We start from the raw sequence: 16738 nt of genomic DNA, 5'->3' as shown, positions 1-16738 counted from the left end.
TTGCGTTATGCGGGCCTCTCACTGTTGTGGCCTCTCCCATTTGCGGAGCACAGGCTCCGGACGCGCAGGCTCAGCGGCCATGGCTCACGGGCCCAGCCGCTCCACGGCATGTGGGATCTTCCCGAAACGGGGCACGAACCCGCGTCTCCTGCATCGGCAGGCGGACTCTCAAGCACTGCGCCACCAGGGAAGCCCAATAGCTTTTTGATATTGTGAGTCCTGGGATACCTCTCCATCAGTTCTTGATTTTTTTGGTTTCCTTCATTATCTTCACCCATACCTCTGTGAACCAGGTCATGAAGCTACTATTACTAAATTCTTTTTAGCAAACCCTTTCGAGGGTGCCATCTCTTTTCTCCCTTGACCCTGACCTAAATAGCTCTGGAGAGTTTTACGGCAAAAAGTACTCCAGTAAAGGGTTTTTTCTCTCATAATTCCTATCACTCTATAGCACAAGGGATGTATGGGAGACTGAGTAATTACATATTAGCTCACAACACTATCTCTCCCCTTACTGCCATGCATCCTGACTGATCTTGGAGACAAAATAGCACAGATCTAAAGGATGTAGCAAGGACCAAGGTCATCGTAGATCAGTAGATACTTGCAGGATTAACACTGTTTGGATTCCAATAACCGCCTGAATATATTTAAGATAAAGCTACAGTACATATTTCACATTGGGGATTGGCAATAAATAGCTGTAGACTACATTCTGAAAAAATAAGTATTTTCACATGTGTTATGGGCCATTTCTAATCTCAGCATCAAAGCCAGGTCCACCTGCACGTTTCCAATCTTTGATCCTACCCATAACCTCCTCAGAAAGTCCTTCCCTGGCTACCTTATCTTAGTAGGGTGTTCCACACCCGCCCATTATTACTACACCAAGTTCATTTCCCCTGAACACGCATTACAATTTGTGCTTATATTTTTTTCTTTACTTGTTATTACTCAAATTCTCCATTAGACTGTAAATTCCATCAGGGCAAGGGACAGTTTTCTAGGACCTAGAAGGCTCTTAATAAATATTTCTTCAGTGAATAAATGGTGAAAAACAGGAGTGACACAAAATGCAAAAAGAGAGTAGAAGAGCACTAATTCCCTGCACCATCATGTTTATCGGTGGTGGACCATACATGGTGGACTTTGTAGTCAAAACATCGTTTTCAGATCTCGCTCCCTTGTAGTGTATACAAGGATGCTCGCCATGTTTGAGGCTCTAAATATCTCTAACGAGGAGACTTCAAGTCTGAGTGTGTTTGCCTTGCTTAAAACAGCATTCAGCACAGCCCCAAACACAGATGGGCACTTCATAAATATTACTGAAGAATGATGACACCGAGGATTATTTAATACCTCCTCATGGGGTGGAGACAGACCTTGGGCCACAAACATAGCGTGAATGTGCTTTACTTCTCAAATAATTTGAAGCAAAATTATTTCATCTGCAACCACAAATCAGACACATTCAGAATGACAAAGCCCCACAAGAATGCCATTTTCAAGACTGAAACTGTATTATGCTGGGGTAAATGGAATCCTTGTTTCAGTGATACTGTAAGAGCAGAAATTAAAGATACTAAAAGTCTTCCCTCGGGGAACAACAGTTATCTGTGAACAATGAAAGTCTGTCTGAATAATTCATCAGCTTCAACGATGCAGGCCCCCCTTATTCGGGAATTCCAGGAGTTTGGGCAAGTGCATCATTCAATGTGTCTCAGCCACTCCGTTGCCATTCTGCTGGGGACTGGCATTTATGGGTACATTCCTATGATTTTATTAATTAAAAAAAATAACCTATATGGGAAACCACTGTCAAGATAAAATTTTGAGGGTGCATTTTTTTTACTAAGAAGAAAGAAGCTTATAAAGCGTCCATCATGAGAATCCACCTGGGACTCCACAAGAGATCACATACCCAAAACAAATCACCACGTCAGAGCCCCACAGAATTCTGAATCCCAACCAGCAAGCATGAATAATCCTTTTAAATGGTCACTTACATATCAGAACAGGTCCTTTGTGAAATTTCTAAGCAAGGCCTCTGGTTTCTGACTGAAACAGAGATTTATTGGGAAGGGGGGATGAAGTGAAATCAAGAACTACTGGGAAACTTCCACGAGAAAAGAGGACAAATGGTTTTTGTTGTCAGAATAAAACCAGCCTCTCCTGGCAAGGGTTCAGAAAGCTGCTGACTACCCCACAGGAGAGTTGAGCAATATTTTCAACTGGTTTCTCAGGGACCATCCTGATTAAGTTGTAGTTATGGGGCAGATGCAATAGTTTTAAATCCTGGGTCGCTGTCTTATTAGCTGAGTAACCTTAAGTAAAAGTCACTTAACCTCTCTGATAACTGGTTCAACATCTTTAATATGTTGAGAGTTAATGCTACCCAATTACCTTACTAAATTATTGCAAAAACCAAGTGAGTTCAAATTTCTGAAAGTTCTTTCTAAATTATAAGACTCTGTATAAGTGGAAGGTGTTATTAAATATGCTTTTGCACAATATTAAATACCCCACATAGGACTCAGAAGCCTCTGTAACTCTGGGTTCTCCATTTCTAGCGATGGTCTGGTTTTTGCTTTGCTCTCTACAGTTTCACTGAATTTTTTTTTTCTTTTTAAAGAAAGACATAAACAAAGGCAAAGGGGAAAAAATGGAATCATACATCCTACTTTTTGGTGCTGCTAGGCAAGAATTTTAGGCTGAGCCTTGGTTCATTACCATGACTTGATATCAATATCACCTGAGGGATAGAAGTAAAATAGGGAGCATCCCAAAGGCATGTGATTCATCTCCCCACTGATGGAAGAAGAAAACATCAATTTACAGGAATCAGTTATATTTCTAATTACTAGAAGCAAACAACTGGAAAACTAAATTTATAAAACTATTCCATTTACAATAGCATGAAAATATATTAAATACTCATGAATCAATTTAACAAAAATTGTGTGAGACTTCCACACTAAACTACAAAACATACGTAAGAGAAATTAACCTACAAAGTATGCAAAAGAAATTAAAGAAAACTAAATAAATTGAGAGATATATCACATTCACGGACTAGAAATCTCAATATTATTAAAATGCAATTCTTCCTAAATTTCTCTATGGATTCAACACAATCTCAATCAAAACCTCAACAGGCTCTGGTTAAAAAAATGACAAGTTGATTTTAAAATGTATATAGAAATGCAAAGGACTTAAGATACATAACTTTGTCTATATGGAGAAAAAGAAAATAGAGTTGGAGGAGTCACCTGATTTAAATATCTACTTTAAAACTTCAATAATCAAGACAATGTAATATTGGCATAGGGATAGACAACAGATTAATGGGACAGAAGGGAGAATCTTGAAATAGACCCACATATATACGGTCAACTGATTTTTAACAAACTCATCAAGGGAAAAGTAAATTGTTTTCAATAACAACTGGATATGGGGAAAAAGTGAACCTCACACAAAAATTAATTCAAAATCAGGACTTCCCTGGTGGCACAGTGGTTAAGAATCTGCCTGCCAATGCAGGGGACACGGGTTCAAGTCCTGGTCCAGGAATATCCCACATGTTGCAGAGCAGCTAAGCCCGTGTGCCACAACTACTGGGCCTGTGCTCTAGAGTCCACTAGCTACAACTATTGAGCCTGCATGCCACAACTACTGAAGCCCGTGCACCTAGAGCCTGTGCTCCACAGCAAAGGGAAGCCACCACAATGAGAAGCCCACACACCACAACAAAGAGTAACCCCCGCTCACCACAACTAGAGAGAAAGCCTGCACGCAGCAATGAAGACCCAATGCAGCTAAAAATTAATTAATTAATTTTCAGAAATTAATTCAAAATCATCATAGACTTAAATGTAAAAATTAAAACTACAATGATTCTAGAAGAAAACATAGGAAAAACATCTTTTTGATCTTTGGGTAAGCAAAGATTTCCTACAGAGGATAAAAAAAGTATATACCAACTATATAAGAAAAAAATTAGCCATCATCAAAATTGAATACTTATGCTCATTAAAAGACACCATTAAGAGAAAAAAAAATGGTTCTGAAGAACCTAGGGGCAGGACAGGAATAAAGACACAGACATAGAGCATGGACTTGAGGACATGGGGAGGGGGAAGGGTAAGCTGGAACGAAGTGAGAGAGTGGCATGGACATATATACACTACCAAATGTAAAACAGATAGCTAGTGGGAAGCAGCTGCATAGCACAGGGAAATCAGCTTCGTGCTTTGTGACCACCTAGAGGGGTGGGATAGGGAGGGCAGGAGGGAGACGCAAGAGGGAGGGGATATGGGGATATATGTATTTGTATAGCTGATTCACTTTGTTATAAAGCAGAAACTAACACACTATTGTAAAGCAATTATACTCCAATAAAGATGTTAAGAAAATAAAGAATTTGAAAAGGAAGGTGACAGACAGGGAGAAAATGTTTGTAATACATATATCTGACAAAAGACTTATTATCCAGGGAAATCCCTGGTGGTCCAGTGGTTAGGACTCTGTACTCTCACTGCCAAGGGCCTGCTTTCAGTCTCTGGTCAGGGAACTAAGAAAGATCCTACAAGCCGGCAGTGTGGCCAAAAGAAAAAAAAAGATGTATTATCCAGAATATATAAAGAACTTCTATAAATCAATAACAAAAAGACAAACAGTGCATTTTTAATTGAGCAAATACATTTTGAACCGGTACATAACAGAAGAGCTCACAAGTGGACAATATGCATATGAAAATGAGCTCAACATCACTAGAACAATGTAAATCTAAACCAAAATAAGACAATATTTTGCACTCACTAGAATAGTTAAAATAAAAAAGACTGACGACACCAAATGTTGTTGAGGATATGAAGCAACTAGAACTCTCACACATTGCAAATAGGAGTACACGATGGAAAACAGTTTGGCAGTTTCTTGTAAAATTAAACATACATCTACCCTACAATCAGGATTCTACTCCTAGATATTAACTAAAGAAATGTAGATGTGTCCACAAAAAGACGTGTAAGAATGCTTACAATGGCATGATTCATAGTAGCTAATAAGTGGAAACAACCCAAATGTTCATCAACAGGAGACTGGAAAAGTAAACTGTGATATATTCATACATTGCCATATACCACACTGCAACAGAGGAGGATGAACTGGTGACAGACGCAATGGGTGTGGATGAATCAAAAAATATATATTAAAGGAAAAAAACCAGTAACAAACGAGTACATAGTATATGACTCTATGTGAAGTTCAAGAACAGGCAAAACCTAAATAAGGCAGCAGAAATTATGACAATGGGTGCCTAAGGGGCATTGCAAGGAGGATGGGGGAACTATAGGGGGTGATGGGAATGTTTTATATCTTATTCTGGATGGTTGTTACCCAGATGTATACATTTTTCAAAACTCATTGAATTGTAGCCTTAAGATTATTTATTTCACTGCATATAAAATTTACTTAATGAATGACTGAATGAATGGTAACACCATGGGGAGATAACCACACAAATCCAGAAGGTGGGATTCTGCAGGACAACTGGTCAGGTCTCTTCAAAAATTACTGTCATTAAGTAAAAGATAAAGGGATTGTGGTAGATTATAAAAGACTTAAGAGATGTAACAACCAGATGCAATATAGGGTGTTAGACAGGATGCTGCTCCGGGCAAACCCTCTATTAAAGACATTCTGGGGACACTTGGAGGAAATTTTAATATGATCTTGGTTTTAGATGACATAAAAACGTATTAATACAAAGTGGGAGACTGTTGATAGAAAAAAAAAACAAGTTACAAGGCAGTGTGTACTTTCAGATCTCCTTTTGGTTTTTACAAAAAGGCAAATACATATTATATATTGTGTATACTATATATGATTTAGAACTATGTATGTATATTATATATGTATATAAAGAGATCCAATAAGGAATATACATTTATCAATTAACATAAGTAAGTCAGGCAGAGAGATATGATGTTTACATTTTCTTATTTTTCTGTTTTTTCTAACTTTCCACCATAAACAAATACTGCTTCCACAATAATATATGTTGCTTGAAGATATTAGTTTCTGAAATTCACTGTTTTATAAGACAAGGTAAAAGATGGATGGATAGGGCCAGGAGAAAGAAACCTCAGACTGTTCTATCTACTAAGTGAGTCTCCTATTGGGCATTTTCCATGCGTATCTCATTTCATTCTCACAACAAACCTATGATGTATCTTCCCCGTTTTTACATAACTGATGATGATACAAGTGAGCATTTTAACATAATATTACCTGACCTCAAGACTCATGTTCTTTCCACGTCACTTACATATTTAGTAAGTTTTCTTACTAAACATTTGTGAAGCATTTACTATGAACCAGGCATTCTGTTACATGTTTTACAAGAATCACCTCAATCCTACCTCATAACAATCCATGTAAGGATGATACTATTATAACCCTCGTTTTAAAAATAAGAAAACAGAGGCACAGAAATCAAATAAGTCCCCCAAGTTCCCAACAGCTAAAAAGTAGCAGAACCAAGAATCAAGTTCAGGCCACCTGATTCTTCACACGCCTACCCAGTATACTACAGCATGTCTCTAAATTCCCATGCTTTCAACAAGTTCCCAGTGGAGTAGGGGAGTATGAGTGACAGCTACCAACAAAGGGAACACTGATATCGGAGGCCTGCCATGAAGGCTTTCATGGTGACATCCTTGCTTACCTGTCCAGGGCTGTGCTGGTGGGCATACTCCTCCCAAACCCTCGGACCCCCATCTGACGGAAATACGGAATGCAAGAGAGGTTGGCGGCAATGATGGCCAGGGAGTCGGAAGGGCTCACAAAGAAGCCATTTTGGCCTAGGATCATATAACGGTCCTGTGGGAAAGAATGTGTGAAAATGTTCAGGCAAAGGCATCTGCCGCCAGCAGTCCATTCCCATCATCATTACAAGCCACTTTACTGCCATTCCACATTTAAACAACATAAAACAACTTGAATGAGGCCAAAGAGGGCATGGGAAACCAAGATCTCTGAATATTATAGGGCCCACGATCTTGACACAACTAGGAATATATCCCACCTGTCGAAATGTGGATGACTTCCTCAGGCTTCAGTAGCCTCTATATTCTTAATACACACTTTCCCCCAAACATAATGGAGAACAGAGATTATTGCTAAAATAGCTCGCTTCTTAACATGGTGATTTCAACAAAATCAGCCATAATAAAGATGTATTGCATGATTTTTTTAAAAAAAGAAATAACCTCTTTATAACATAAGCTTACTTGAAAAAAGAAAAGTAATGGCTATTTAAGCGCAATACTTGGCCATTAGATAGAAGGGCAGATGCAGAGCCAGTTAGGGTTCACATGCCCCATACATGTCAGCCCCAGAGGTATCCAAAAGCTCTCTGGTTTCCAGTGCTTGGCTCATTGTATAGCAAAAGGATCAGCATGCAGAAAACTTTCCTACTTACCCCATCAGCATCAAATGCAGCTCCAAACCCATATTCCCCTCCTTTCATAGCTTCCAGAAGGGTCGTTGCATATGTCAGGTTGGGGTCAGGATGCTGCCCTCCAAAATCTTCCAGGGGAACACAGTTGATTGCAGAATTGGCTGGGGCCCCCAGCTCATCACACAGGACTTTTCTCACATAGGGTCCCATAACTGAAAAAAATACACAGCAATATGAGATCTTTGCAGAACCTCTGCCCCCGCCCCCACAACCAAGGGTGGTTTGCTCTGCTTAGAACAAGAAGGTTACTTAATCGCTCAAGAAAAAAAATAATAAATTCTACAAGTTTTCTCAAGACACAACACAGAATAATATTTACTTCAACTACTACTCATTGAGCATCTGCTATGTGCCATTGACTGTGTTAGGCATACAGAAGTTGTATTCAATAATCCAGTTCCATGAAATTTCTCTCCAAAACTTATCTAAAATATTGCCAGAAATAAATCAACTACCTAATAATGATTTATTGACTGTTACTTTTTATGTACGAAAAGCTTTAGCTGAATATATGCAAAAGCACTAATAGGCTCTAGCAACATTCTTTGTCTCTACAGTTGTTTTAACTTTGCCAAGTGTATAATTAAACACTGTAAAACACTGAAGCATATAAAACTAAGCACATTTTACAAAATAAATGTTAAGGAGTTGTGTTTTCCAGTTCAACACACAGTCGTGGAGTGCCTAACACGGAACTCCTATGTGAAGAATGGAGGGCATCAAGGGACGCAAAGCACCCAGTTCCGACATTACTGGGCTCTCAGTCTAGCAGTGGAATGAGTCAACTCTACAGGTGAGTGACTGCAATGGTAAGACTAGTTCTATTCAATGTATATTTATGAAATAATACGATCCAATGGCTTGAAAGAAGAAATGACCACAGGCACGGCTTCAAGAAGAAGGCAGCATTTCTGGGAGGGCTTGGAAGAATATAAATTTGACAGGAGTGAGGACGCCATCCAAATGGAAAGAACACTATAAGCAAGGGAACGGAGCCTGGTGTAGAACATACAGCAAGCACACTTGGGGATCAGCACATAATCCTGTTGGCTGAAATATATCAAAGTACTGCTTTCCATTTATTTTCCACTAATACAATTCAAACCTCAAAGAGTGAACATGTTTTGATTTTTCCTGCCCAGCACCCCTTTCCCCTTCCTCCGGTAGCAGCATCTTGGGTTTCCTTTGGAGAACCAATCCTTTTCCCATCTCAGTTCATGTGATCAGGATGTGGCTAAACCCTACTTACCCTAAGGCTGGGGAGGTGACCTAGGTCTGCCACTCAGTATCCTCCATCCCTCAACCTGAGTGACTGATTCAGAGACGAACACACAGTACAAGCTAGGCAATGAGGCTCAAATCCAAAACATTGCTCAAACTGTTTGGAAAGAGAAGCTGTCTTCCCTCTAGGCCAGATAAAGCTAAGGTAAGAAACTGAAAGAGCCTTTTCTGGGGAAAGAAACCAGCCCAATAGGAAAAAGCAAAACAGCCCAGCCAGAAGACCTCAGAGTGAAGCCCTTGGAAGATAAGTTCCACACATGGGCTCAGAGCTCCCAACAAAATTTTTAGTACCTCACTCTTAAACATGCCAGGCAGCCAAGGACCACCAAACTTTTGAGGAATGCATCTAACGTGAGACCAAAACAAAGAGAGTAAAGAGCAACCTGGAGAAAGCAGAAACTACAGAGAGAGAAAAAATATTTTAAAGTATATTTCAGTCATACCCTAATAGAGATCAACAAGATGTGAGAGAATGGCTAAAATTGAAGAGACTGACAATACCAAGTGTTAGTGAGGACATGGAGAAACTGAAGCCTTCATACTCTGCTGGTATTGCAAACGGTACACTTCGGAAAACAGTTTGGCAGTTTCTTATTAAGTTAAACATAAACATCATATGACTCAGCATTCCCACTCCTAGGTATTTATCCATCCAAGACAAAGGAAATCACATATCCCCATAAAGAACTTGTTCATAAATCTTTATAGCAGCTTTGTTTTGTAGTAGCCAAAACGTAAAAATAACCGTAATTGTATCAACTGGTGAATGGATAAACAATATGTAGTATATCCTTACTATGGAATACTACTCAGTAGTAACAAGGAATAACTACTGATATATACAACACCATGAAGGCATCTCTAAAACATTATGGTGAGTGAAAGAAGCTTGAAGAAAAAGGCTACATATTGTATGCTTCCATTTATATGGCTTTCTGGAAAAGGCAAAACTGGGGCAGTTGGGGGGGCGTGGTGGACAAAAAGCAGATGAGTGATTGCCAGGGACTAGGGGAAGGAAGAGGGGTGAGATTATAAAGAGCCGCAAAAGAACTTGTGGAAGTGAGAGAAATATTCCATATCCTGATTGTCAGAGTGGTTACATGACTATATATGTTTGTCAATCCTCATGAAACTGTATACCAACAAGGTATCAATTTTACTACATATAAATTATATACCTCAGTAAACCTGACTTATTAAAAAAAGATATGGCATTCATGAAAGATGAATAGGAAGCTATTTTTAAAAAGAGATTATTTGGAAAACAAAAAAAAAGTTTTGGGAAATTAAAAATATGATAGTGGAATGAAAAACTTAATGGAAGGACTTGGAGATAAAGCTGAGGAAATCTCCCAGAAAGTAGCAAAAAACAAAGAGAAGGAAAATGGGTGGTGGGGGAAAGAATAGGATAATTAAAGGATCAGTCAAGTAGGGCCAATATCTAAACAACAGCCATTCTGGAAAGAAAGGAAAGAGAAAATAATGGAGGAAATCATCCAAGAAGTAATGCAAGAAAATTTCCCAGAATTAAAGGACACAAGTTTCTAGATTAAGAGGATCCTCCAAGTTCTCAGCACAATAGAGGAAAACAGTCTCACACTAAGACTCATCATTGTGAAAAGAAGCAACACTGAAGATATGTCAAAGTCCCTAAAAGCCTCCAGAAAAGAACAAAGAAAGATTTCATACCATAGATTAAAAATCAGAACAGCATCAGATTTCTCGAGTTCAGCAGTAACAGCTAGAAGACAATGGAGCAATGCCCTCAAACTTCTGAAGAAAAATAATATCCAACCTAGATTTCTATATCCAGATAAATAGCAATTCAGAGTGAGCACAGAAAAAAGGCATTTTCAGATATGCAATGACTCAAAACATTTACCTCCCATGAGCTTTCTCTCACAGAGATCCTGGAGAACTTGTTCCTCCAAAAGGTAGGAGTAAATCAAGAAAGTGGAAGCCAAAGGATCCAGAAATAGGAGAGTCAGCATAAGAAAGGGGTAAAGGGAACTACAGGATGATGCTAAGTGGAGATTCCAGGAAAACAGCAGCTCACAGAGCAGCCAGGGCAGAACAGAGGAGATCCCAGGTCTCCAGGAAAATGAAGTGAGAGAAGATTTAGACACTGGGAGAATATGAGGGTTAAGAGTGGTAAATACACTTCACAAAACCTAAACAGTGAGAAAACAGGACAATTACTAATTCCACAGAAGAAGTTGTTCTGTAAGGAAAATATAATTACAGTATTTTTCATGGCTCAGCAGTGTTATGTTAATGTAGACAGTAGATACTGATCTTCCCCAAATGATGATTAGTTTAAGGAAGTGTGCTTGGATTTAGTGACTGGAGAAGGTGAAAAAGAGCTACCACCTCATCTTCCATGGTATGAAATCAGTAATGCCCCAAACTGAGAAATCAACAAGGAGCATTATATTCATAGTATTTAGTAACAGGAAGATCAATACTTTAAAAACAAACAAACAAACAAAACAACACTGAAAGAGTTTGAAAAAAAAAGGTAGCCTCTGAAAAGTAGGAAATTGGGGGAAGGAGTTGGGAATGGATTTTTTCATAATAAAAATTTGACCTTTTAAACTGTGTACATATCAAAAACAATTTTGAGGGCTTCCCTGGTGGCGCAGTGGTTGAGAGTCCACCTGCCGAGGCAGGGGACACGGGTTCGTGCCCCGGTCCGGGAAGATCCCACATGCCGTGGAGCGGCTGGGCCCGTGAGCCATGGCCGCTGAGCCTGCGCGTCCGGAGCCTGTGCTCCGCAACGGGAGAGGCCACAGCAGTGAGAGGCCCGCGTACTGCAAAAAAAACAAAAACAAAAACAAAAACAAAACATTTTAATAACTACAGTTTTGCTATCTCCACTCTAACAGGCATAGCCTCAAAACCTTTTGTTCAAGCTTTGTTTTCATTTGCATCAAAAGAGAGAAATTAGAGCCCTGAAGTTTTCCAGAGCATCCCAAATACCTGAACACACACACACACTGTATGAATATCTATAAATCCAGCCTTCTTCTTAATCCCAGAAACCCAACACACACTGAGGTCTCCTTTACCATTTCTTGCCCACCACTTGGTTGGAGAACACGCATTTACCTCCGTGCATGGCATCAATTCGGATCTTCAGTTGGCTGGGCCCAGTCAGCAAACTCTTGATGGCATTAAAGTCAAAGATGGTCCGAAGGAGGTTGAGATAGATATCCACTGGGTCCACTATCTCCACTAAGGATAGGAAAGCAAAAGGAGACACCAGTGACTACCCATGAAGGATACTTGGAAGCATAAAAATGCATGAAATTAGGATCACAGTCACATCATAACCCCACACATTTATGTGGGAAGCGAAGTAACCATTTGCAGACAAAATCACAAATTAAAGCACAATCAAGATGCTGCAAAGTTTGCAGGTGATCAAAAGGTGTAAAAAATCTCAAGTTATAAATTCTTCTTTGCAAGTGAAAAAATCAACCACAAGAATAAAGTAGTTAAGATAAAACTATGCCTATTGTCGCTACTCCCACCTTCTTTCCCTCCCCCAAACTGCAACACCTCAATGCTAAGAGGCATCTTGGCACACCCGGTTGCCTCTTCTGTGGGGAATGGCCAAAGAATGACTCAACTGGCCTGAAACAAATCAAGAAGTGACCTCCGCAATGACCCCTACTTTCCAAATGCCATGGTGCCAACCAGATCCAGGTTCTGAATTGGTGATGAAGGATATTTTTCTACGTTTGTGTGAAGTCTCCTGCATGCCCAAACTAGTACCAGTTTCAGGGTGAGCGCCAGATATTTAGAAATCCTCATTAAACACAAATGTTCTCCAGTGTCCTGCACCACCCAATGACCAGGCATCCAAAACAAGTCTTTTCCACTTATTTCACAGATTCATAAAGCCCAGAATACATCACATTTTTCAACCTTGGCAATCACTACATAATTAATAGTCAGAAAGTACTTTTCCTAGAAGTAACAAATATTTTATTTTAGGCACTAAAATTTGTCCACGAGCCCTGCTTTTTAAATTCATAGTTAAATTTTGAAATTTATGTATGCTGTTTCTCAAATTTTTCAAAAACATACTACTTTAGAATCCTGAAATACTTAAACCTGCACTAAATATATTACCAATCCACCTTTAATAATTTTTAGTAAATCCAGGTGCAGTATTTGATGGATGAGATTTTATATGTAATATGAAACTGTCCCTTCGTCTAGTCAAATACATGTCTAAAAATATTTTTTCTTGCACTTAAATCAAGGTAGTATGCGTGTCCATTCAAATATAATGTAATTACCGTTTACAGAACACAGATACTTTTTAATCATCTTTTGATATTTGGAGGATATTAATCTATAAGATAAATTAAAAGTTAATCTAGGGCTTCCCTGGTGGCGCAGTGCTTGAGAGTCCGCCTGCCGATGCAGGAGACGCGGGTTCGTGCCCCGTTTCGGGAAGATCCCACATGCCGCGGAGCGGCTGGGCCCGTGAGCCATGGCCGCTGAGCCTGCGCGTCCGGAGCCTGTGCTCCGCAAATGGGAGAGGCCACAACAGTGAGAGGCCCGCATAACGCAAGGGAAAAAAAAAAAAAAAAAAAAAAAAAAAAGTTAATCTATATGAACTGTACATCTAAAAATGATTAACATGATATACTTTACGTTACATATATTTTACCACAATAAAAAACTAATCTATAAAATAAAAGGTTATGGCTTGAAGTTTTACTCACTCTACAATTTAGGATAGTATTTTTGGCAATTATTTCATTCTGGTTCTTTTCAGAAATTCCTGAACCACTTGTCTAAATACATTTGGTATTTATAGCAGATAACACATAGTACCAAACAGAAATGTAAAAAACAAGGAAGCAAGTAGAATTCCATGAAAACTGAAAGTTCACAACACATAGTTCATGCTCTTCATCCTTTAAGGTGAAATGTCAAAGACTGATTTGTTTCCAATTAACTCAAGCCTTGCTCAACATTTAAAACAGCAAGAACACAGTACATAAATTATCCCAAATAATTATCTCCAAATTCTTCTTGGAAGCCAGGGAATGTCTCTATCTACCTTGTGGCATCTGTAGCATTGTAGAAAAGCCATCAAGCTAGCAATGTAGCTGGAGCAGTGGGCCTGAATCTGAGCTCACCAAACATCTGGGTCTCTTGGAGAACAAATACAGTTGTGAAGATACCATAAATAAATAGATAAAATTTCTTCCTGATGGTAATACCTGCTTTTTCTTAGTCATCTTATTTGCCAGTCCTTCTAAACATATGTAATCAAGTACACTTAAATCATTTGTTTAACATAAAATATCCGTTGCAGACTTCCCTGGTGGTGCAGTGGTTAAGAATCCGCCTGCCAATGCAGGGGACACTGGTTCGAGCCCTGGTGCGGGAAGATCCCACATGCCGTGGAGCAACTAAGCCCGTGCACCACAACTACTGAGCCTGCACTCTAGAACCCGCGAGCAACAACTAATGAGCCTGTGTGCCACAACTACTGAAGCCCGTGCACCTAGAGCCCGTGCTCCGCAACAAGAGAAGCCACTGCAATGAGAAGCCTGCAACGAAGAGTAGCCCCTGCTCGCTGCAACTGGAGAAAGCCTGCGCACAGCAACGAAGACTCAACGCAGACATACATACATACATATATAAATAAATAAAACATCCCTTGCTTTTAGTTGTCAAGCGATTGTGCAAGTGTGTGTGTGTGTGTGTGTGTGCAAACTCCCAACTAGATTAATAAAATCAGGAACTGTTGCTTCCAATAAATATCACATGATTTTCAAATAATTTCTGCTCACTAGCTAAGCAAGCAACTGACTCAAAATCTTCCAAGACAAATGTGATAGAGTTGGCCCAACACTGTGACTCCAAACAGTCCATTTCAAGCTCTTTTCTGTCCCTAAAATACCATGTGGTCATGAGCCAGGTATTTCACCTTTTTAACTAAATTAAATTACTTGTAAAATAAGGGTACCATCTTAACACAAACTGGATTTAAGCTTATAGGGGCATTGAAGGAGTAAAAAAGTGTTAGTTTTATTGCTACTTATATGCCTTCTAGGAAAAAACAATAGGATAATATAAAGGGTGAAAAAATGATATGCATATACATGGCATTAATGTTGTTATATGGTTCAATATTAATCTACAAATTGAAATGTTATAATGGAGGACTTAGAAGCTTTATTCATTCTACAATACAGGATAATATTTTTTGACAACTTCACTCCAGTTTTTTAATTCTTGAATCATTTTCCTAAATCCATTTGGTACTTTGTAAATTCCTTTGTAAAATCTCCTAACACGGAGTGTAATATAGAGCAGGTGATCAACAATTGTGCATTGAATCAACATGAACTGCGTGGTTCTGGCTTGGAAAAGAAACGCCTACCTTCCATGGGAAATTTTAATAACCCCACTACCTTTTAAGGTCTCTTCTTAATTATCCAAAGTATTTCGGTATGTTCACCTTAATTGCTTAGAAAAGCAAAGACACATTTTGGCTTCACAGCCTATTCCTGGAACACTGTAAAAGACTCAGCCATGAAATGTTCCCTATGTCAAAATTGATAGAGAGTTTGGAAAGTCGTTTGCCAGTTCTAAATATCTTGGCTGCTCTCATCTCCCTCTGCACCACACTAAGATTACATCTACTTTTCAAGTGCCACTCCTGAGATTGATAATTCCATCACTTTTGTGTGTGCTTTTCCCTGAAGAAAAAAACAGAGTCACCCCCATCCACGGAGTTATTCTGATTTCTTCAAAATACAGTTTCTCTGTTACCTCTAAACGGTTTGAATTTGTTCTCCAGGTCAAACTCTTGTCTTCCTAGTCGAGACAGGTCAATTCGTAAATCAGGGCATATGGCGTATTCCTCGATTGTTTTGCTGATCTGATAGATTTTGTCTGAGACGACATCTGGCGCAGGACCTAAAATTTGAAAATAATGCACCACCAAAAATAAATCTGCTTAAAAATTAAATCAGAGAAATGTTAATTCCTCCTCCACCAAGCAGGAGAAAGATTCATTTGTGCTCTAGACAACGGTCAACAGTTCACAGTTCGATGTGCCTCGATATTTCTTATCCTTCCACTCTGGAGGAAACATGGCCAGCCTCACCTGTTCCATGTAGGCCAATAACCCACATGGTGGTTTGTTTTAATCCACTTCTAAACAATGATATGTCTTCCCTAAAAATAGTTGCACACCTGCCAGGGACACCTGGTTATGTCATCAGCTTTATTCAGGATATGAGACACAAACAGGATATGCATTTGGCAGAACTGAGGGATTCCAGATTTTAACTGCAGCTTCCCAAGTGCACCTAGAGAAAGAAAATACAGTTTCTACTCCCAGATCTGCTGCCTATTTGATGCATAAGCTGACCAGGGTACATTATTTTCCCCAACTCACACTCTCTAGTGACTCCCAAGTTTTTAAAGTGAGGTTTAAAATATCTGATGTACTTCCTCACAAGGTCAAGCTGAGAGTTAAGGTGAAGTGATAGGCTTTAAATGAACTGAACATGAAATCAACGGTTGTCCTCCTTTAATTTTTCTTTTCTTTTTAATTTTTATATCTTCATGCAAGCAACTTTAGGTTTTTTACAACGAGTTTGGGAATCAAATAAATAAGTAGATTGAAAGATCTAAAACATAAATAATTGATAACTTTGTGTATTGATCTCACTCACCAGCTATATTATAACTTTCTACTGAACAGAAATTATACCTTGATTTCTTTTATATCCCAGCACTTAGAGCTACACTGTCCAATTCAGTAGCTGCTAGCCACATGTGACTCTTGAACATCTGAAATGTGACTAGTCAAATTGACATGTGCTGCAGTTATAAAATGCACATCAAATTTTGAAGAGTTAATAGAAAAAATAGAATACATTACATTAATAATTT

At 39.0% G+C, this 16738-nt stretch overlaps 1 protein-coding gene across 1 annotated transcript in view; it reads right to left on the bottom strand.

The window, feature by feature from the left end:
• Positions 1-16738, bottom strand: part of PGM5 (phosphoglucomutase 5) — a 193260-nt gene that overhangs the window by 144805 nt on the left and 31717 nt on the right. Inside the window, exons 4-7 of the mRNA XM_007466766.1 lie at positions 15608-15754; positions 11912-12037; positions 7484-7674; positions 6728-6882 (exon numbers count right to left, since the gene is read on the bottom strand). Of these exons, the coding sequence (XP_007466828.1) occupies positions 6728-6882; positions 7484-7674; positions 11912-12037; positions 15608-15754 (619 nt within the window). The remainder of the gene's footprint in view (positions 1-6727; positions 6883-7483; positions 7675-11911; positions 12038-15607; positions 15755-16738) is intronic.

Source organism: Lipotes vexillifer, unplaced genomic scaffold, assembly GCF_000442215.2.
Source record: "Lipotes vexillifer unplaced genomic scaffold, Lipotes_vexillifer_v1.1 scaffold948, whole genome shotgun sequence".
Classification (NCBI taxonomy): Eukaryota; Metazoa; Chordata; class Mammalia; order Artiodactyla; family Lipotidae; genus Lipotes; species Lipotes vexillifer.
The sequence above is the reverse complement of the archived record's forward strand: the minus strand, read 5'-3'. Positions and strand labels throughout refer to the sequence as shown.